The sequence below is a fragment of the Condylostylus longicornis genome, unplaced genomic scaffold (genome assembly GCF_029603195.1).
Source record: "Condylostylus longicornis isolate FDR11 unplaced genomic scaffold, ASM2960319v2 ptg000023l, whole genome shotgun sequence".
NCBI classification, from domain to species: domain Eukaryota; kingdom Metazoa; phylum Arthropoda; class Insecta; order Diptera; family Dolichopodidae; genus Condylostylus; species Condylostylus longicornis.
In genome coordinates, this window is record NW_026577992.1 from 880,450 (window position 1) to 903,900 (window position 23,451).

At 23.3% G+C, this 23,451-nt stretch overlaps 1 protein-coding gene across 1 annotated transcript in view; it reads left to right on the top strand.

Moving 5' to 3' along the window:
- LOC129606989 (dynein axonemal heavy chain 10) overlaps positions 1–23,451 on the top strand; it is a 131,883-nt gene that overhangs the window by 54,997 nt on the left and 53,435 nt on the right. Inside the window, exons 38-40 of the mRNA XM_055517661.1 lie at positions 1,250–1,483; positions 4,257–4,361; positions 8,796–8,954. Of these exons, the coding sequence (XP_055373636.1) occupies positions 1,250–1,483; positions 4,257–4,361; positions 8,796–8,954 (498 nt within the window). The remainder of the gene's footprint in view (positions 1–1,249; positions 1,484–4,256; positions 4,362–8,795; positions 8,955–23,451) is intronic.

Genomic DNA, 23,451 nt, shown 5'->3' on the forward strand with positions numbered 1-23,451 from the left:
CATCTTATAGAATCCTTTTTAACAAGCAATATATTTAAAAAAATAGAAAAAGAATGGGATAAAAAGTTTTCGAACAGCAAGGGGCCTTCAAAATATATTCTTGGTTTTTTAAGATTCTAATATGATGTGCACACATGAAAAATATTTTATTTTTTCTCAAATTTTGTGCTCCATAGAAATTAAAAAAGAAATTTTCGGGTAATCTCAATTTTATATCGTGATTATTATTAAGGAATCTCTGCATTGATGGGTTCGAATGAAATTTACTAATTCTACTGATTCTACCAATTTGCAATTCTACTAATAAACTTATTCTACTAATAAACTTAAACGAGCCCATCTTCAAAATTTACATTCACAGAATTTTCAAATTTAAAAAAAACTTGTTTTGCTAGGGTTAACTTTTACGGTTAATGAGTCAGCTTACTTTTGTGATATTTGCAACATTTTTAATTTCTAATAAAATTTTTTCTACACCAAAAGCGAAAGTAACTTAATTTTAATAAATTTTAAAAATAAATTATCCCTACAATAAAAAGTAAAAGTTTTAAAAGAACAAATTATTATTTCACTGGAATAACCAACTAAAATATTAAAACTTTTCAAAGATTTTTAGTTGATGAAAATATAAGACATAAGAAAACGAACTAAAAATATAGTTAGAATATAAAATAATAGTATAGTTAATAGTAAATATGTATTTAAAATATTGTTGGCGAAAAATTCTTAAAGTTTTATATGGAGAACTCTAAACACTTCATTTTATTTAAGTTTTGTGTCCTATACGTTTCTCAACTACTTTGTAAATAAAAACTAATATGAGACTGAATAACAATTGAATAGAAAATATTTCTAACGAAATTTTGTAAAGTGTGCACATTACGAGTATATATTGTTTTTTATAAGATAAAATGTCGATAAAATCGTATTTTAAGACTAATAAAAAATTCGTCACTTGTTTGTAGCGAAAGAAAAATTTCAATAAAAATTTTTGGAATTTGATGTTAGCAAATGAAATTTCTTTTAATTTGTGATATTAGTGTTTAATATTGAATAAGCTTCGGTTGCTTAAGTCAATAACCGAATTTCGGTCGATAATTAATTGTAAAAATTATAAAATGAGTTTAATTGTATGCATTTTCTAAACTTGAATTCAATAAACTCAATGTGTTATTCTTCTGCTTTTTAAAATTTTCATATTCGATTTTTCAGTAATTTTAGTATTTTTCTTTTTTTTTTTTTAAAAAAGGTCTTGGCAAAAAAGATGACTGTTTTATATAAACTGGCACAAGAACAATTATCAAAACAATGTCATTATGATTGGGGTTTACGTTCATTGAATTCAGTTTTAAGAATGGCCGGTGTTGCAAAAAGAACATCTGGTGATGCACCAGAAGCTGTCGTTTTAATGCGTGTGTTACGTGATATGAATTTTCCAAAATTTGTTTATGAAGATGTTCCATTATTTTTGGGTCTAATAAAGGTTTGTTTACTGTTTATGTATTTTATATTGCGATAAGTATTTAAATTTTAGCTAAATACGTAAGCATATCTTAAAAACTCTTATTAAATAATTAAATAAAATTCTTTGTAGAAGAAATTAGCATTTATACAATACACCAGCTTGTATATTAATATCGAAAATTTCTAAATGTTTATAAGTATGGATGTAATTTGGTAAAATACAAAAAATAAAAAATTTAGGGAAAGTTGATGTGCTCCTTAATAATTTTAAATCAATATTAAAATAATAATGTCTAAATAATTGTTTATTATATATTTTAGGTAGCTATAACTTTGTTTATCATGAATATGTTATATAACGGGTTACTTTTTAACAGTTTAGTTTTTAAATTTGCATTTTATACGCAATATTTTTTTGAATCTATATACTTGCCATGGCTATCTCTTTCTTAAATATATCTTCTTAAGTTTTCATTATGTATACCTTTGAGTTTTTTTATTTGAACCTTTCTTGTCGCACCTTTTTCAATCGGAACACCTTCATATAATATTGTTTCCAAAAAGTGCCATCGCTGTTGAATGGAAATGGGAATGAATTCTTAATTAATATTTTATTAATATTTAATTTTTAATACTTAATTTCGAATGCTATTGTAGTTTCGAATAACTTAATGGGGAGATGAAAAAGCAAACTGAGCTGATTTAAGACTGGTGACTGCAAAACACAAAAGAAAAAATTAAAAAAAATACACCCTATAAAATTTAATTTTAAAATATTTACGAAATAAGCAAGACTACCCATACATCCTCAAGCTTTAATACTTCAATGATTTTAGTTAAAATTATTGATTTGAGGAACCGTTTGTTCAAACGGTTATTATTTTTTTTACGTTCGTATTTGAATTTTTCATGTGAAAAACACTCATCTTGTACAACAAATTTAAGTTTTGAGAAATTTATTAGTAAACAGTGATGGTTTGTAAATTTGAATCTAAATCGTATATAATAGAACAATAGGAGTTATTCATTTAAATATTTTTAGTTTTTATATTATTTGTTTTTTCTTGTTCACTAACTTAAACAATTATAAAATATATCAGTCTTAATTTCAATATGCTAATAATTTTTATTAAATTAAATTTTATATTAAATTACAAGTATATACTATCCTTCTTTAAAAGGACTATATAATCTTTATTCTTAGCATATACTTAAGAATGAACAAAGCGAATTATAATTGTATAAAGTTTGAATAATTCTTCAGTAAAAAAAAAAATTTTTTTTTTATTATTTTTATAATATTTTTTTTTGCTATGTTTACACAAGGATATTATGTTAACGAAGGATAATAATTTACATATTAAAGAAGATATACTATATTACGTATATAAGTAATATTCATGAAAATATTAAATAAATATATATACAATAATAATTATACATTCCTTGTAAAATCAAATTTTTCAGGTCAGTTGCTTTTTAAAACTAAATTAAATTGCTATAGTTGTGTTGTCTGTGTAAAACTTCTTGGTATAAAATCCTTTTTTTTATATAATTGTTTTTTATTTATTTATTTTTTTTTATATATATTTTAAAAAGGGATTTAAATATTTAAATTTGCATATTTATAATTTTAAAAGGATTATTTTGATTTAATTTAATTATTTTAATTGTATCTGATATTGAAAGGTTCAAGAGGGAATTTTTATATTATTATGGATACATACTCATATAGTTATAAAGATTTACCATTAAGTTAGATTCTATAAATTAAGTTATAATTAAACAAAATATAATATTCAGTATTGTATGTATTTGTATAAAAATTTTTATATTATATTATTTGAATATGCTTAATATTGTTTATAAAATATACAATATCATGCGATTTATAACAAATATTATATAATAGCATACTTTTATATACATATGTATGTAGTTTATCGACAGAGAAAGTCATTAAATAGAATATTTGGTTAAAATGATTATTTTTTCTCTTTTATAATAATTAAAACTGGCATTTATATAATACAATAATTTGCCAAATAATCTGATTTCAAATATGCAAATCTATTTTTATTCTTATGTTAAGTATTAAGGAGGTATAGACAAATTGTTTGTAACAATTAGGTTTCCATAATATTGTAGTGAAAAAAAAAAATCATTATTAAAAATTGATTTTTATTTTATTGGTCTGATTTAATTATTTAAATTGTAACTATTTTTACTAATTGTGGTCTAAAAGCTTAGAAATTTTTTCGAGATTTTTAAAGCCAATGTTATTTAATCGTTTTTTTATTGCCAACTAAAATGTTATAATGCCCACAAAATTTATAAATAAAATATGGAATACGGTAGAATTGTAGCAGTAACAAAAATTTATGTACCAAAATTATTATATCAGCTATATTCAGCGAAAATTATAAAATGTTTTATCCAAATGCCTTAGATATAACTAAGAAAAATAAATAGCCTAAGAATTCGAAATTAGGTATTTCTATAATTTAATTCTATATAGAAAAATAGAATAGAAAAGAAACAAATAGAATAGATTTCCATTTCAAAAAAAAAAAGCTTAACAAATATTATAACACAATTACGAAAATTTTATTCTTATAAAAAGTTGCAAACACTAGCATATTAATTTTTCAGATTCTAATTTTGAAAATACTATAATATGGGTCAATATGGCATATTAAAATGCGTTACAGTTATATAATATTATTCTCGAATAATTTTGTTCATTATATATGCATCTCTTTTCTAATGTATTTTTAAATTTTTCCAAATAGGATTTGTTTCCGGGAGTGGATTGCCCTCGTGTTGATTATCCGGATTTTAATGCTGCTGTTCGTCATATTTTAAATGAAGATGGATATATTTTATTATCAGAACAGGTAAGATTAAAATACTTTTTAATTTCAGTTAAGTAATTTAATTAACTAACAATAAATTGAAAATGAAATCATTTTTTATTAATTGAGTTATATACTATATATTGCATACTATACTCATTATATCGAATTCATATTTTAAAATTGGGATATAAGAGTAACTTAATATAAAATTGCTAATAATAGAGCAACGTTTTAAATTTCTACTACACAAAAATTCTTATTTGTAAATTTCGATCGTAAGACTATTTTTGAAGTTCGGCGTTTTATTGGACATTAATTATTGTAGTGCGCCATATTTTTGAATATTGTCAAAAACATTAAAGTATTCATGAAATTAAACAGTGTTTATTAACGTAGTGTTTTTAATGGTTTAAATCAATATTTTTAATTCTAAGTCATTTAAACATTTAAATCCTAAATTTCTACAAAATTTCAAAAATTCAAATAAATTTGATTATATTATTAAACATAATTTAAATATACTCTCGATTATATTTTAAGTTACAATATTAAAAATTTTTCCAGCTTTTGCCCACCTATTCCTAATAAAATTCTTTTCAACCAAGAAAATTATTATAGAAATAGGTTTAGGGAGGACTAGATTCACTTTTTCATTTTAAATTTTTTTTTATTTTATTAAATATTTTTTACATTTCAAATAAAGCCCAAAAATAAAAAACAGAATATGAAAATGAATATCAAATGTAATTTGAATGTTTTAAGGAAATGAAACATGTTTCAGTTACATCCTTTCACATCCTATTTTGTATACGATTAATGTGTTTTATGAAAATATATTTGTAACTTTTTTCATCTCCTTTTTTATTTATACAAAATTGTCATTCTATATAGGTAATACCATACATTATGTATTTAAATCAAATTTTTTATTTCAAGGAAGGAAAGTATTTCAAAAATTTTCTTATTTATGAAAAATGGAAGTGTTCTTATAAACTAACTTTATTTAAAATATTTATGATTGTTAAATTGTGTCTAATTGAAAGTCATTTTTGGTTTTATTTAATTCATTTTTTGAAGGATTAATGAAGATTTTTATGAATGTTCAAATTACAAAACACAAATTTTATAAGTTAAACTAAGGCACAAACTTTTTCATTAAATTAATCAAGCCAATTTTAATATTACTGTATTATAATTAATTGCAAAATTTCAATTTTAATTTGAAAATCTTTGAATTTTGAATGCATGCTATAAGCTATAAAACTTAATTTTCCTCTTTTACATATAATTAAGATTAGCACCTAAATTACGCAAATATCATTGAAGTTTTTCATTTTTGTTTTATTTTCTGCAATATTTTCATCTATAAATTAGCAGTGTATAGTGCCTTTAATAAAAAATTTTTCTTAAAAATTTTCTTTCGAAATCCTTGAATATTATAAAATTTTCAATTTTTTTTATTATTGCTTGTTATTCAAATTTTAAAGGAATTCCAAAGGAATATTGTTAAACATTCATTGTTCTAGAGATTCAAAGTGAATGACAATCTAATTTTATCATAGATTTTTAATAGATTAATTCAAAGTTTATAATATACGCGTTTTTACACTTATAAGCATCTTATTCGTATATATAGTACACAATTAATTTTTTTTCCGGAAAATCAACCGCATTATTTAAATTATATTTTCAAACTTCACATATCTCCCTTGAAATATGAATATATCCTTATTATTAAATTGGAAATAATGTCATTGAAAAATTAAAAGAAAAATACTAATTGAAATAATAAAGATACAATGACTTTTCAAAAATTAAATAACTTGTTTCAAAAAAAAAAATTCTCCAAAATAAAAATCCCTATTGCATGTTATATTCAAAATTTCAACCCATTATTATAACAAAAATAATATTAACCCCATTAAAAATCCAAGAAGGAAAGAAAAAGGAAAAATGAAAGAAACTATTGTAAAACAAAAAATATAACAATTTTTTACTTATCAAAAAAATTTTGACACATTATCAAAAATTATGTTAGAAAATTTAACACACAATTAAAATGGATTTCTTAAATAACCTAAAATTTAATATTAGTTAAAAATGTAATGTCCATTTTCTAAATAAATGTACTTTAAAATATTTCTATACATAAATATAACATGTACGTATGTATTAATTATTTAAATATATACATACATACATATATACATTACATATTTGCGCTTCAGTAACTTACAAAAATAACCACTTCAATTAATTGGCATATCATTAAAAGTGTTAAAAAAACACCCACTTAACAAGTCTTATATAAATGTTTTTAAAAAGGATATACTTGTAAGGATATGATATTACTACTTTATGTATCTATATACATATACATCTTTTATTTTTACATATATATACATACATTATAAATATGTAACTATATTATTATTATTGTGCTCATAAAACAACTGTTAAAGTCTTAATTTAAAAGGAAATGAGCAAGAAAATAAAAAAAAAAGAAAAAACGAGAAATTGAAAAGAAAAGCATAATAAAATAATCTATTTTATTTCCTCCAATGAATTTTGGTTTCAATGTGAAATATATAATATATATATTATGTATATCTGTATATGTAAAATCAAAAAACAAAAAAAAAAAATTGAAAAATAAAAGAAAAAATTTTCAAAAATAGGAAAAGCCTTACTAAACCAAATGATATCCTTTCAATTTTATCCAAAGTTATATATCCTTTAATTTAAAAAAAAAAAAGAAAAAAAAATTTTAGACACAATGGATTGATATTTTAGAAAATAATATATAAATATCCTTTTTATCTTCAACAGACTTTATAAGTATATTTAATTTGTATATAGCATATACATAGAAAATGTAAATGTAAGGGTGGGTAAAGTTCCGGCGAATACCCATAGGCTAAAACTACTTTATAGGTTTCAGTTTCTTTTCTTGGTTTTCATGGTTTGCACTATAATTCTACTTTCGTTTTCTTGTTTTCTTTCTATTGTCTTTTTTTTTCTTTCTTTCTTTCTTTCTGTTGCTTTGGGAAATCATTTTGTCTATATAATTTTCTAGAAATTTTAATGAAAGTTTTAGCCCTTGGTTTTTCTTTTTTTTTTGTTACTTTTTATTAAAAGTTAAAAAAAAAATCCTATTAAAATCACCTTGAGAATTAAAGTCTTTAAAAATTAATGTTTAAGTATATAATATGCTATATACTTGTATATTCTTATATAAATGAATGTAATTTTCGTATATGTATATAGGTGATGATATTGAATGACGGTATAAGTTCGGTTTTTGTTATATTACAGGATAGTGATTTTAAGATTTGAAAGTTCTTTTGAAAAAGGTATAAAGTTCTATTTGTGCTTATTACACGTAATATGGACTTTTGATCTAGGTTTTTCATTTTCAATAGTTGTTAGAGTTTATTCGAAATGTAGGTATCATTTGGAAAAAATCAATATCAGACGAATGTTTTAAGTATTATGTATTTGGAAATTCGTTTATGAATATTATTTGAATTAAGTCACTTTATTATAGAAGGTGACAAATTTGGTCACTTATATAAAATTTTGGCATATTAAATAAAAAAAAAAAAAGCGAGCAATTCAATTGGAAGAATGAGAACTAACTGGAAAAACCTTCAGTCTAATTGATGTTTAACCGATTTTTATTTGAAAAGCGACTAGAGACAGAAGTGACTAAACAAGTTAATGTTTTTCTCTTTATAATCGCAACGATTTTTTGTGGATGATATAGAAATTTTCTGTGCATTAATTTTTTGTGGATTAATTAAATAAATATTTTTATTTTTTAAATTTTTTGAAGGGACACCATCCCCTGATAATAACAAAATTTATACAACAAAACTAATGGGTCAAAATAGTCATTGCAAATGAAATTTAAAAATAGGATAACAGAAGTAATAAATATAATTAAGTGGCTAAGAAACAAAGTGGCCTAATCTTTACTCCCACAATTTTTTCCACAATATGTGAGGATAAGCTATATATTTTACATTCGCTGTAGTAAAAAAAATAAGAAATTTTAATTTCGTATGATTTTAAAATTCACACAGAAGTTCCAGTTCATACTGTATTGTTACTTTTATTATACTATTATTTCAGTTTGAAAGTAATTAAGTACTGCACATTTCATTATGAATAACAATTTATTAGTATAACATAGTGAAAAAAAAATTTTAGAAAACTACAAAAAATTACTTAAATTTAAATGGAAAAGCTGAAAAATTAAACACAACAATTTTTATACTCTCTCATTTCTACTTCATATTCCTTAATTACATAAAATATTATACACATATATTTTTATATTATAAATATATTAATATTATATACTATTTATTTATACATTTATTATTTAATATCCATTTATTATAAAAAAATTAAATTTTTAAGGAAAAAAAAAATATCTCATTTTTCCCTTTTTATTTTATTACTGTACAGGAAGATAAGGTAGTGCAAATGTATGAAATTATGATGACCCGACACTCAACAATGCTTGTTGGACCAACAGGTGGAGGTAAAACTGTTGTTATGAATACTTTAGTTAAAGCCCAATGTTATATGGGATTACCAACTAAATGCATAGTACTTAACCCAAAGGTATTTATTATAATCCTTATTATATTCTATTAAAAAATAAATATATATAGTGAAATTATATACGTATATATTTCACTATTACAAATGTTTATACATGTACATACAATATTTCGTAATAATATTTAGTATCGGTGTATGTGTGTGATATGATTTTGTATATTTTAATTATATACTACAAAAATTTAATATATGTTTGAATTTAAACAATATTATTATTATTATTTATAATGTTGAGCATATTTATATATACATATAATTAAGTTTATATATCAAAAGGATATTTTATATATTAATACTATGTACATTATAGTATTAATATATATTATATAATATTAATACACTATTTACTATAGTGTGTTTTGTTTATACTTTAAATATGGGTATATGTGCACATGAATATTTTTTTTATGTAGTTTTCCGAAATTATGTGTGAACATAAGTAATTAAATTAATTTTTTTAGGAAAAAAACAGGAAATATAAAAAGTAAAATTTATATATTTATATATTTTTTGTATCTTTGGGTATAATTTTAAAATTCAGATGGATAAACGCCTATGATATGAAAAATATTTTTGAAAACTTTGATTTTTTTCTCACATAATTTTAAATTTATGTAATCAGATGTTCTAATATAGAAATATGTATATATTTAGCAACGGCTATATAAAAAAATCTTTTTTTGTTTTAGATACATATAGATATACAAATACTTTTCAAAATGTGAATCTTAAAGTTGCCATACCAACTTCATATAACAAAACCTAAACTAGAATTTGCCTTGTCTATTATCATGTATTATATATATGTATGTATATATATATATATATATATATATATGTGATTTTAAATCAAACCTACGTGATATAGCAGAATTACAGGATTTTTTTAAAAAACTAATACTTGAAGAACCCTTCCGATTAGGTTACAATCGCACCTTAATATAAATAATTTAATATTTTTGAAATCAAAGCTAAAAATTTGATGTTTGTGAATGTTAAATTTTAATGTGGCATTAATGCCATGTCATCGTAAAACAGAAACTACCGTTATCACACAAGAAATAGAAATTGTTCAAATTGTCCTGTACGTATAACAAATGTAATGCCATCAAAAATTATAATTCTTTATCTAAACTCATTTACATAACAACCGACTCGAAATTATATTAACGCTTCTTTCCCATTTTTTTTTTTTGCTCATCCTAAAGGTATGCAATAAATAGTAGGTGTGTTTTAAATAATATAAAGGATTGTTTTTAAAAACGGTATTTTTATTTAAAAACCATTGATTTGATCCGAATTTATTTCGGTTTTTCTCACTTTTACTCTGATCTAAAAATATTACAAGTCACCTTAAGGAATATATTTGTTTAGCAAATACTATGCTGAGACAGTGATGAAGTGTTGTTAATACAAATTATTTGGAAGACTAAAAGGGAAATTTCCACATTTTTTTAATAGAAAGTGTTAAAGATAATTTTATAATTTTTTTAATTCTTAAAGAATTGCCATCTAATTTTAATTTTTCCTTTCTCTGATTAAATTATCAAAAATTTAATTTTATACTTGTACATATATAAGTTATAAAAAAATGTAAAAAATTAAATTTATTAACTCATCACAATAGGTTTCTATAGTATGCACATAATACTCATATAATGTAAATTGTTTTGGGTTTTGTTTGATTTTTACTTACAAAATAATTTCTTTTTATTATAATTTTGTATATACTTCGTACATAGATCATTCCCTCAATATTATTATTAAAGATATTTCTGTTTTATGTATAGATATTCCTTTTATTTTTTTTTTATTTTAATATTTCCTATATAAAATTTTACCCATACATTTTTATAATAAACCCTAATCTAACAAAAAACAAAAAAAATAAAAGAATATGAGAAAAAAGTAATTATTTTTAGTATTTCACATAATGTGCTATTGAAGTATGTACATATCCTTTTTGTTTTGTTCTAAATATATGAAATAAAAACGAGAATTTTTGTTTTTTATTTTATAAATGTTCTGCATATCCTGTATATCCTGGAATATTATTCTATTTATATAAAAGGGTATAAAATATTTATACATACATATATACAAAATTTACAATATAATTATAATTATTTAATTTCTTACACATGTAAATAATGTATAGCATAAAATCTATAACCTTATATTGTAAATATAGTGTTGTATTCGTACTGACACAAATATGCGTATATTTAGATACACATATATGTATTTTTTGTATTATACACTAAATTTCCCTTATGATGATAAAAAATAAAAGAGAATATCCTTTAGGTCATGGTGTAATTAATATTTATTAAGTGGATAAATCGACTTTTTCTTTTTTGGACACCATATACCGGAAAATTTACCTACCACAACAATTTAAGCTACCCACATTATTATTATTTTCTCAGTATATATCCTTTTCTTGTTTAAGGTTCATAATTTTTTCATTTTTACCTTTATCTTTAGATCCTTATTTGAAAATTATTATTTTTTTTTTATTCTCATAAATATACACATGTATAGATATAAATGTTCATATATTTGCTATGTTTATTCTTTATTTAATGAAAAAAAAAGAGGGAAAGATTCAGTAAGAAAGATAATTTGAAATACTAAAACAAAAGAAGGAAAAAAAAATTTTTTTTTTAACAAATATTAAACTACTTAACAATAAAGGATAACAATCTATAAATATATATATATACGATATAGGGGTCAAATACAAACATATATACATATATATATATAGAGGAAGAAAGGGAGTGAGAAATGTTTTGAATGAAATGTTGTTGAACACATTTATGAACATTTACAACATGTGTAATTTTCCAAATCACATGTATGTATGCAAAGTAGAAATTCCATGTTTACTCTCCTATGTATGTATGTATATGCATATATGAATATACAATATTAATTTACTAAATATTTAAATATTATTTTTGTTTCCATTTTTAAGGAATAGAACAAAAAAAAAAAAATAGAAAATAATTTAATTTTTTTTTACTGACTGCGCATTCTTTACAATAAGAAACATGTTGTGATGGCATCAAATTTCACAATTTCCAAAATTTCGGTCTGTCGATCTATATAAATATGCATTCGTTTATTGCATTAGAAATGATTTTAACAAAAATTAATAACTTTCGGAATTCGAGCCGAATTTGCCTTTTTACCCATATGTTGAGAAATAATCAACCGAATGTTATTCATTTTTAACTTATTTACTGGAATTTTATGAATTTTTTATCTTTGAGTACTGTTTGTCGACGAAACTAACTGAAAACTTTTTTTTTAATTCTATATAAATGTTTAAATGTTCTTATATGTTATGCTTTATGCTGCTACTCGCAAGCTACTATAGTTTTCTTAGAAAGTTACTGTTACAAGGACACTTTTTAAATTTTTTGAAACATTTTTGCTCAATTGAACAGAATATTCAGAATTTGCATAATGTGGTCGGTTATGTGGCGATCGTATCTCAAATTTCTTCTTGTTTTTAAATTTTCAAACTCAAATGTAAAATTTTAGGTTTTGTTTTTCTTCTTTTAACAAACAGTTTGCACTTATTTAAATGCATAATATTTTCAAGGATAATTTTCAGTATTTTTGTAATGAACAATTTAATTCTCCATTTGTATACCTTTATATTGTGTGGTAACAGAGATTTATTTTATAATGTGTGCTATAAGGTAGGTAATAAATAGAAATAAAAATGTATTCTACTTTTATAAAAATGTTACAAAAAATTATTAACAAAATTGTAGGTGAATATTTTAAAATATTCTGTGTTCGGTATTGTGCACAATGTTAAAAACATACACAGAAAAAAAAAAGTACATAGTATTTATTAACTGCGTTAATTAAAAATTTGCACATTGGCACAATTAATTTTTCATCAATATTATTAAAATCTGTTTATTAAAAAAATTTGATTCCAAAATCTTTAACAAATAGTTCATTGAGATAATTAATCACGTTTATAAATATTTGGCCAATATTTTTAATATTATTAATTAATTTGTTCATTAATACTATTATTTTTTTCTTAAAATTTAACTTGAAACGGATTAATAATATTAATGAAAGTATACATAATTTTATAAACCGATTAATACGTTTTCCGACAAAAACAAAACTAACTACCACAAAATTGCCAAAAAAATCTTAATGATGTTTTTTTTCTCGTTGGTTTATGTAAAGCTAACAAGAGCTAAGAAAATGACCTTATCATTGCCTCAGCTACTTAATTTACTCGAAAAGCTCTGAGAGCTGAAATAAATTACGCTATTTCTTATGGAAGTAAACTAAATGTACAAAGTTAAAACCGACAACTGTTAAACCACTCGAATAAAGTTTTCATTGAGTTCATTGCGTTTTTCTTACTTTGCATAAAAAGCTTTCAAAGGAAGTGCAGTTATCATTGGGCTAGTTTTTTACAATTTATATACATAGAATTAATGTGTCAATTCTTCATTCATGAACATGGTGTCCGAACATGTGAATGAACATGAACATATTTGACAGTTTTTAGTCGAGTGTGCCGAATAATTTTTCATAATTAACTAAACGATAATTCTAGATACGTACATTCAAATGTGAATGTAAAATTTATTGCTTCAAACACAAACCACCTAACTTGAAATAAAACAAAAATGAGTTATGTATATGATTCAATATTTCATTTCCCGTTCTGTATTCTCACAAAATATGGTTATGCTACGATTATCATAGCCGAAAATATTGCGCATTTATATATCACCTAAGTCGAAATGTGTAACAAATAGTAGTTATGTGCAAAGGAAATAATTGTCTAAATATAGTTAAGAGCAGAAAACATCTTATTTATGTTTTTTGGCATCTTATTGCCAATCAAAATTAGTGAAAAATTTATTAATATATAAGAATTTACACAGCTGTCTATGTCGAGTTAGACTACTATTGCAAAATTAATTTGATTGTCGTGTTAATCATTATTACAAATAAAGAAGTTATTTGAAAATAATTATATTATTGTTCTTTAAAAAAGTTTCGTACATTATAAGCTTATAATGTTTAAGGAAATAAATTTTAAACACAAATTCTTCTTATAAAAGTACATTATTAAAAAGTTAAAAAAAATTACTTAGGTATTCTAATCGCTACTCAAGTGTCTTGTGCATATGATATTATTATCAGAACATATATTTCCAAATTCTAACTTTGCAATAACAATTTCAATCAGTACAAAATTCTACTCGCAGTTTTAAATTGAAATCTTTCCATTAAGTAAAAGAGAAATTTTATATGAAAAATTATTTGAAATAATTTTGAAATTCCCCTTTAAAGCATTGTAAAATTTATTCCCATATTTATACAAAAAATTAATCAGAACTAAACTTGAAACCCTTATTTTGTACAATTGTAATAACAGAATTGGAAATTTTGAACTTTCATCAATTAATTCAAAAATTGGTTAAAGCTATTTCTGTTTTTTTATAATAAGTTAAAAAAATTACTTAAAAAATTTTCATGATTTCAAGTAAACACAAAAATATTAGAAATTAAGATAATATCTTTAAAAGTGGCGTCTCTCTGGTGATCAGGTGATGTTTTTTATATAAAAGTATAAATCAAATTCGTAGCATTAATTAAAGTTTTTATTAAAGTATGAATTATTTTAATAACATTTATAAAAGTACTTATCAATTAATAAAACATTTTATTAATATTATGAAATGTTTTATTAATTTCTAGCGGGACAAGTGAAAATATTTTTTATTTGTATTATATATGAATTGTTTATTAATTAATAACTCTTTTTATTAATATTACGAAAAAGTTTATTCATTTCTAACGGGAGTAGCAAAATTGTCTTTTTTCTTGAATAATATGGTTTAGTTTTACTTTGTCTTTGAAAAGTAGTGTTTGTAAGTGAAGTGATCTAAGTTTTTTTGTTTCAAATAACAATATAAGAAGTTTTGAAATATAATTAATAATTATATAATTAGAAATATAATTCATTTTTAAAAAGTATAATTAAAATTTTTATTTAGTTTCGTAAAACATTAAGTTTAATAAAAAAAAAATTTGAATTAACTCTGGTTAAACTCTGGAAACTTCTCTGGTAAGTACAGTTTTCTAAAAAAAAATTATGTTTGATATTATATTTCTTTTGCTAGTAAATTTTATCTCGTTCACAAATAATTTTTTTTTTGATTAAATAATAATTTAACAGCACTTTTTATAACCATGACTTGTTTCAAATATAAAAAGATATATTTTTTCTTCAACTAAAATTCTTATTCACGTTATAGATGTATGGAAGGTTATTCCTTTCAAGCTTTTCAAGGTTTAGATATAGTTTTAAACGACATATAAACAGAAATTATCAGCAAAATATCACTAAATTTGTTAATGGGATCACTCTTAAATTAAAGCATCATATGTTGACGCAATATCCAACCATTTTTCAAAAATCAGGACCACTTAAAAACTTTTGGGATTTTAAATATGAAGCAAAACATCGTTCTTTTAAAATTTACCGTCATGCAATCACCTCAAGGAAAAATATATGTGTAACATTGGCAAAAAAGTATCAACTTAACTTAGCAAACTCTTGTTTTATTACAGCCTGAATATAATTTGAGCAATTTTTGTTATCATGAAGTTAATGCATATTCAAGCAATTACTGCAACATAAAAAGCAACATCAGTACCTGCAGAAGATATGAAATGCTTTCGTGGTAATGTAACCATATGGTGGAATTAATTATAAAATTGGGTTAATTTTAGATGTTGTTGTATTAAAAAAGTCGTCGGTATTGTTATTTTGTCAAGAACTTGCTGCTATTGAGTATATGCCAAATGTTTTGGCCTATAGTATTTTACCAGAAATACTTGGAGAATGTTTAATTATATCTGTCGAAGAACTAGTTGGACCGCCTTTGAATTTAATGTAAATATGTGACGGGAAGAGTATGCTTCGTATCAAAGAATATTATGAAAATTTGAGCAATTAAACTATTCAGTTTGTTTTCAGTTTACTCACCTTATATTTAAAAACAAAAAGTAAACACTACAAGTATGATTATATATTCGTTATATATATAACTTATATAACGAATAAAAAGATTTTCATAATCCTGCAGTATACTTAATTGATTGATTTCTTATTTTAGTATATTTCTTGATTAAAGTCAAAACTAAAATGGGCAATTTTGAGAGTGGAATAATCAAAGACTCTTAAATAAAAGTTACGGATTCCATTACTCAAACAGATATCATCTTCAGCAACTGATAGCATTGCAAAAATCGCTTATGTTCTTGTAGACGTGCCATCAAAGGATTTAACCCAGAATCAAGGACTGGAGACAAGGACAGAGACAAGAAAGAGGGAAACTGGAAGATAATATTATAGGTAATTTATATTTTGAATTTAGTTTAAAAAAATTTCTCTTTTATTTTATATTAAGTAACATTATATAATAATCATATAATGTCACATATATACTTTTAGAACAAAAACTTATATCGATGTTTTAAAAGCAATTAAATTATATCACCTAGAAACCTAATGAAAGATTATCCAATTGTAATTCAAGTTTTATCCGAACATAACTTGAAAAAATGGAGACGTTCAATAGGAGCAGAAAAAAGTACTAATTGTTTAAATGAAAGTGAGGTGAATATAATTAGATACATAAACTTTGACGGATTGATATTTTTTTATACACATTTAATGTACAAATAGATTAATGTTACATATGCAAAGTATTATGCACAATGTGTATATTATTCTGGATTAATATATAATATTATAATTGTATATAATTGTATATAAATTATAACTAATTATATACACATATTATGTATATGAAAATATTCACATTTCTCAAAATTGTTTAATTTTAGCATTTGAATATTATCATTTCTTAGATGTGCTAACTAATAATTTTTTTTTAATTTTTTAGACAGTAAAAATGCTGCGTTATTATGGTGTCTTCATGCTTATTTAATCCCCAATTAAGGGAAATGTTAACTTGAGCCAGTCAGTAAAAAAAGTAATGACAAAATATACTACAAAAGATTTTTTAAAATGCTTTTCTATTTATTGGAAAATTCGTTGGTGAAGTAGATGACCAGCTTCTCTTCTTAAAAGAAAAGTCATTGAATGTTCAACCTTTCTGGAATTGGTGAAAACGTTGTCTCTCCGAAAAGTTTTTGTATATTTCGATGACATAGAATATTATTTCAAAAATTTTGTTAGAGATTCTGGCATTACTTTTAAGATATTTTATTTATTAAACTTAGAATATTCTGGAATAATATTAAAGATAAAAATAAATTTTTGAGAAACCAAATTTTAATGTAAGAGCTAGAAGATATGTAAAAATTTAAAATGACAAATTTAAAATTCAAAATTTTCAAATTAAATTACAATTTTTTAAATTCCAATATTATATTTTTATATATGTGTATTGTTTTGATTAAAAGGATTCGTAATAAACTCAACAAAAATAACTAGTTAGTAAATAAAATAATTTTAATTGGCAATTATATGTATATTTACATATTCTGCACTTTTAAATTTTTAAATAATTTCATTATTTAAAAATTTATACATTATGTGTATACATTTATGTATTAGATTTAATATGTATAATATATGTAATGTATATATATAATGTAAAAAACATATATATATTTATATATATATTACACACATATATATATATATATATATATATATATATATATATATATATATATATATATATATAATATTACGTAATATTCGTATTTGGAAGTATGTTATTATATGATGGCCAATATCAACATTAATTTATTAATACATGTACATTGAAATAATAATATGTTAAACTAAACAAATAAATATTTAAAATTAAAAAAAATCAGGTTTCTTAATTTTAAATTCTATTTAAGCACCCGGTATTCTGAATGTATTAATTTATTAGGGCAATGAAAACTTTTAATTAATACTATGAAAGTACTTATTAAATAAAGAGCAATATTTATTGGTACAATTAATATAATTCATAGTATTTATAAATGTGGCAACAAAATAATAAAATAACTTATAATATTAACTAAATTATTAATAAATGGAATGAAAGTTATTTATTACTTTTCGAAACTATTCATTAGGACAATTAAAATCGTTAATTATATTTATAAACTCGTTTATTAATTTCCAAAAATGCCGATTTTATTTTTATGATTTTTTTCATTGGGCCAACGAATTATTAATTACTTAATGAACGCAGTTTATTAAGGTATAAACTGCATTAATTGTCGGAATTAACGCGTTCATCGGCTGAAAAATAATGTATATTTCATTAAATTTACCACCATTTTAATTAATATTATTAACTTTTTTTTCTGTGTAGTTTGTATGGTAGTTTTCTCTGACTTTGTTCAAATGTCGAAAATGTAAACAAGAGTGTAAAGTATAACATAGGTTTGTGCTCTTTAGGGACAACTGTTTAAACTTAATAATAGTCTTCGTCTGAAATAAGTTTGAAAATTTACACTATTGATTCCTATGTAGAAATTAGAACTTGTTAAATGCTCGTAATTTTAGAGCAAGGGTGCATTGAACAGAAATATTGAAATTATATGAAAAAAGCTGTATTAAAAATTGTAAATTCGGCTTGGTAAATTAGGTTTATAATTTAGAATTTTGATTTAAAAAAAGATGTTAATTTTTTTTTATACTTTTTCCAATAGTAGGTTATCCTTTTAATCAAATGTTGACATGATATAGATTAAACTATGAATATGATTATCTGAAAAAATTTGAATTTTAGGAAACTTGATTAGGTAGTTGGTGCTCATGACCACAGATATATGCATATATCTGTAAAACAGATGTTTCAATAATATTTCCGAATATTCGTAATAATAAATATTTTCAGAGGTAATTATTCAGTAATACAGTTTTTAAAAGATTGTATATTTTTCATTCTTAAAATTTCAATTTTGAAAACCTCAATTCTTTTACACTAAAAAAGACATTTAGGTCTTAGGATGGTATATACAGTGAAACCAAAAAAATTAAGTTAAAAAATTATTATAGCTTTAAAATTATTTTGACGTTACTCTCCTTTAAATTGCTTTCGGCTCTGGTGGTTTATTAATTAAATAATAAAATCAAAAATTTTCATTATATGAAATTTGATTTTTTTTAACAAGAGACACCAGTTTTAATTTGAGGTAAGCAGAAGCTGAAATTGATATAATTTCTTAATTTTCCATTGATTATTCAAAGTAGAGAATAAATACTATTTTAAATGACCAAAGCCGACATACTTCAAAGTGTAATTTCAAATTGTTCAAGAAAATCGGATATTTTTCATTTTTAAATAATATCAAATTTCAACAAAATTTAATAGTAGCAAAATTTGTGCCAGTGTATTTTATTTTTCAAAAATTTTCTCATATGTACTTCAAAATTTTATTATTAAATCTCTAAAGTAATTATTAAAGTGATTTTCGTCGGAATTAAAATATTTCTACTCTTCTCCTTAATCTAATGAGCAAATAAAAATACCAAAAAACGAAAGCCAAAACCAAAAATAAAATCCTTTGTGCAAAATATTTAAGTTTTAACGAGAATCCTTTTTTTCGATTTTTTGCAGTTAAGAATCGTCATAATATCCTCACTCCAATAGAAAGAACAAAAATACAAACTTATTCAAAAGAAAAAAAAATTGTTTTTAATTAGCATGATTATTTATTCACATATAGAATTCTTTCTTTTTTCTTTAAATAGTTTTTCACATATTTTCATGCTTTAAAAGCAATGTGTACAAAACGTTGACCCAAAGAACCAAAATATCAAACTAATTTGGAGATTTTCTTTTCTTCTTTTTTTTGATAAACAAGTAATTGCGAATATGTTATAGGAAAAAACTAATATGCATTCACACACTGACAAAAAAAAAATTGTAGAGCTGCCAAAAAAACACGTACTTTTCGAATCCATTTTTGCTTATTTTTTATTTTGCATTAAAAAAGTAAAAAGGAAGAACAAAATAAAATTCCTTTATGATTTTATAAAATTAGTACTGCAATTTTTAGCACTTTTCCAAAAAATTTTTGAAAAAAAAGTGCTTATTAGTTTCACTCTGTCCGTCCGTCCGTCCGTCCGTCCGTCCGTCCGTCCGTCCGTCCGTCCGTCCGTGTGTCTGTTTACAAAACTTCTACACCCTTGAAGATAGAAAGCTGAAATTTTGTACGTACATAGATTTTTACTAGAAACTTATTTTCGTGGAACAAAATTTTTACCTATCTCCCCCCCTTTAGAAGTTATACCCCCCCAAAACCCTAAAAATGCCATTCTTTAACTATTTAGTGCAATGAAACCATAAGGATTTTTCAAATTTTGCAAACGCAGAAAGGCAGTGGCTTACTTCCCCTAGCGGGGTATACTAAAGGTTAACTTTAGAAAAACAAAATGGCCGCTCAAATTTACCGTTATCTAAAGTCCGTTTTTTCCAAATTTTTGATGTCGTTTATTTTCTAGACCCCAGCCTGTAGAAGCTTGAAATTTAGTGGGCTTTTAGACATTAACAAATAGTTCATTTCGTTAGAAGAAAATTTTTTTCCATCTCCTTCCCCTCTCAAGTTATGGCCTCTTGAAATTTGTAAAATTTGAATTTTTGACACCTTATATTTCCGAAACCGCAAGCTTTTTCAAATTTCTATAAACATAAAAAGCTAACGGTAAATTCCATGAAATTAAAAAATATAATTATTTTTCTTAACTCACATAATTAAACCTTAAAATCGAGCATTATGTTAACCCCTTTTTATATTAATTTTTGCTTTATTTCAAACACTGCATATATGCGTCATCCTAAATATATGCAATTCTAGAAATAGTTTTGTATATGAATGAAAATAATTTTAATAGTTTGATAGGTATACATAGACTGTATTTAAAAGCAGAATTTTCACTTGCTGAAGGGAAAAGTGCTACAATACAAACCATTGGTTTGACCCAACTTTATTAAAATTAAATTTTAGTAGGAAACCTTAAAAAAAAAGCTTATTTCATAGAGTCTCAGGATATGATTAAAAAATTCTATTACCCCTTTAGTTTTTTTGTATATTTCAGTATTTTTGTTTTCCTTTTTTGAATATTTTGTCCTTTTTTTTAAATAATTTTAATTTTGGTGAATGGAAAAGCAAAAAAAGAAGAGAAAATATTGGACAAAAAGGACGCATTTTGTAGTTTTTTTTTACTTTGCGCTTAATATTCTCAGTTTTAATCTAAATGAAGTACTAGACATTCTATGAAACAAGAAAAATAGGAAAACTTACCGCACAAGTATTGTCGTATTATTTGAAAACTCATGCAGGAGTATAAAATAAAAAAATTGACTGTTATTCAACAATATTCCAGTTTGGGAAAATTTCCTACAATTTTTCATATGTACCGTGAAAAAGTGTGTACTAACATTTTTTTTTTTAATACTTTTCTATTATTCACATAGTCTTTTGATAATAATGTAATGGTAGCAATTAGTAGCGTATACTGTAATTAAGATTTAATGTAAAATAACGTACCGCATTTTCAATTTGTGCAATTTAAGAAAATTCGCGGCGATATAGAAAATTATCAATTAAAGTTAATAAATAAACTCCGATTATAAATGTGATTCTAACTTATTTTCATTTACTTTTATATAAAATTAATGGTTTTCATTATTGAAAAAGCGAAATAACTACTGATAAGATTAACTATTCAATGGCTAGTACACAAGACATTCGAGAAGAAAATAGAAAAACTTAGAGAAATAATTTTCTAGTTTTGAAAGTATGGTCCATGTTTTCAATTTTATCCACCCAAAATTAATTGAAAACATTTAATGGAAATTTTAAATATACATGTAAAACTTGGACAAAAAAGACCTTTGCATTTTCTCTACTTGAGAGAAAATAAAAAGGTTATCAGTAACTCTTACTTTAACAACAGACATTTTATTGTCAGAAAAGTTCGTAAACCCTCATTATAAAAATATAAAAATAAATTTAAGAAAATTAGATTTATCGTTGTTTTTTTTTAAAGCTGTTTTTTGAAGCAAGTTAGTCGAAAATAGTCAGTACATATACTTACTCTGACCCAGTGAAATATACAAGAAGAAAAGTTATATGACTTCCTACATCTTACAATAAAAAAATAATATATTTTTCATTTAATAATAATGAAATTAAGTATTTAACAAAGGAAAAATCGACACCTCGAAATGTAAATTTCAGGACAAAATCTTAAAAGTATTTGCAAACAATGACAATTTAATGCTATACGTTATCAATTAATTAGGGGTTTTTTTACAGTATTATAGAAATTGAAATATTCTAAGATATGTAGAAAAAATTTAAAATTGAATAAATTTAAAAAAAAAATTTATTCAATGTTGCTTTGGCCTGATTAACATTTTCCAATCCGAATCTTGAATACTTAAGGCAAGATAGTATAGTCGATATTTTAATTAACTAAAATACATTTTAAATTTATTTTACAATAGTGTTGGCAAACCTCAGGTTTAGATAGTAGCAAATCTTCATAATATTTTTAAAATAATTTTAATAGAAAACTCAAATACCTTTAGAATTAAATAGTAAAAATACTTTCAATAGTGAATTTATAAAAGAATTAAAATAACCCTCCTATTTCCATTTAATGTTGTTGCATACGTTAATAAGAAAGCTGAGGCAGAGTCAAGTTGTTTAATTTATTTAAATTTAAAGGGTTCTGGATAAATAGTATAGATAAAGGTTTTTGTTTAAATAAAGAACTCTCAAAAATTTGTACTATTCCAAGATTCGACAATTCTTCTTAAAGTTAAAGAAAACCCGTAAGTACTAAAAAAGAGCAGTTCTAGACGATGAGATAGATCAACGGAATTTTTACAGGCATTTCTTAAACTTTCTTTTGTCAAATAACATAACCTTTTTACACCCTGCACTTCGTAAAGGGTATATTAACTTTGGTATGGAGTTTGTAACTACTTGAAGGAGTCATCTGCGCTATGGACATATATATATATTCTTGCTCAGCGTAAAATTCTGCGTCGATTTAGACATGTCCGTCTGTCCGTCCGTCCGTCGTCCGTCCGTCCGATCGCACGATAACTCAAAAACGAATAATGCAATCGACACCAAACTTTCACAAGTTTTTTCTTTTGTGCCAAGGACGAGCCCTATTGTTATTGGACTAATTCGGACAAAGGGTTCGGGTAGCTGCCATACAACTCAAAGAGTTTATTTTAAATATTTCAAAAACTAATAAAGCTATAAATATAAAATTTTGTATACATGTGTCCAATTATATTCTACACATGCTCTAAAAATTATAATGGGATAGCTGCACCGGTTCGGGTAGCTGCCATACAACTCCAACAGCAAATTCGGAATATTCGGAAAAATAATAAAGTCAGATTCATGAAACTTGGCAGTCATGTGTCCA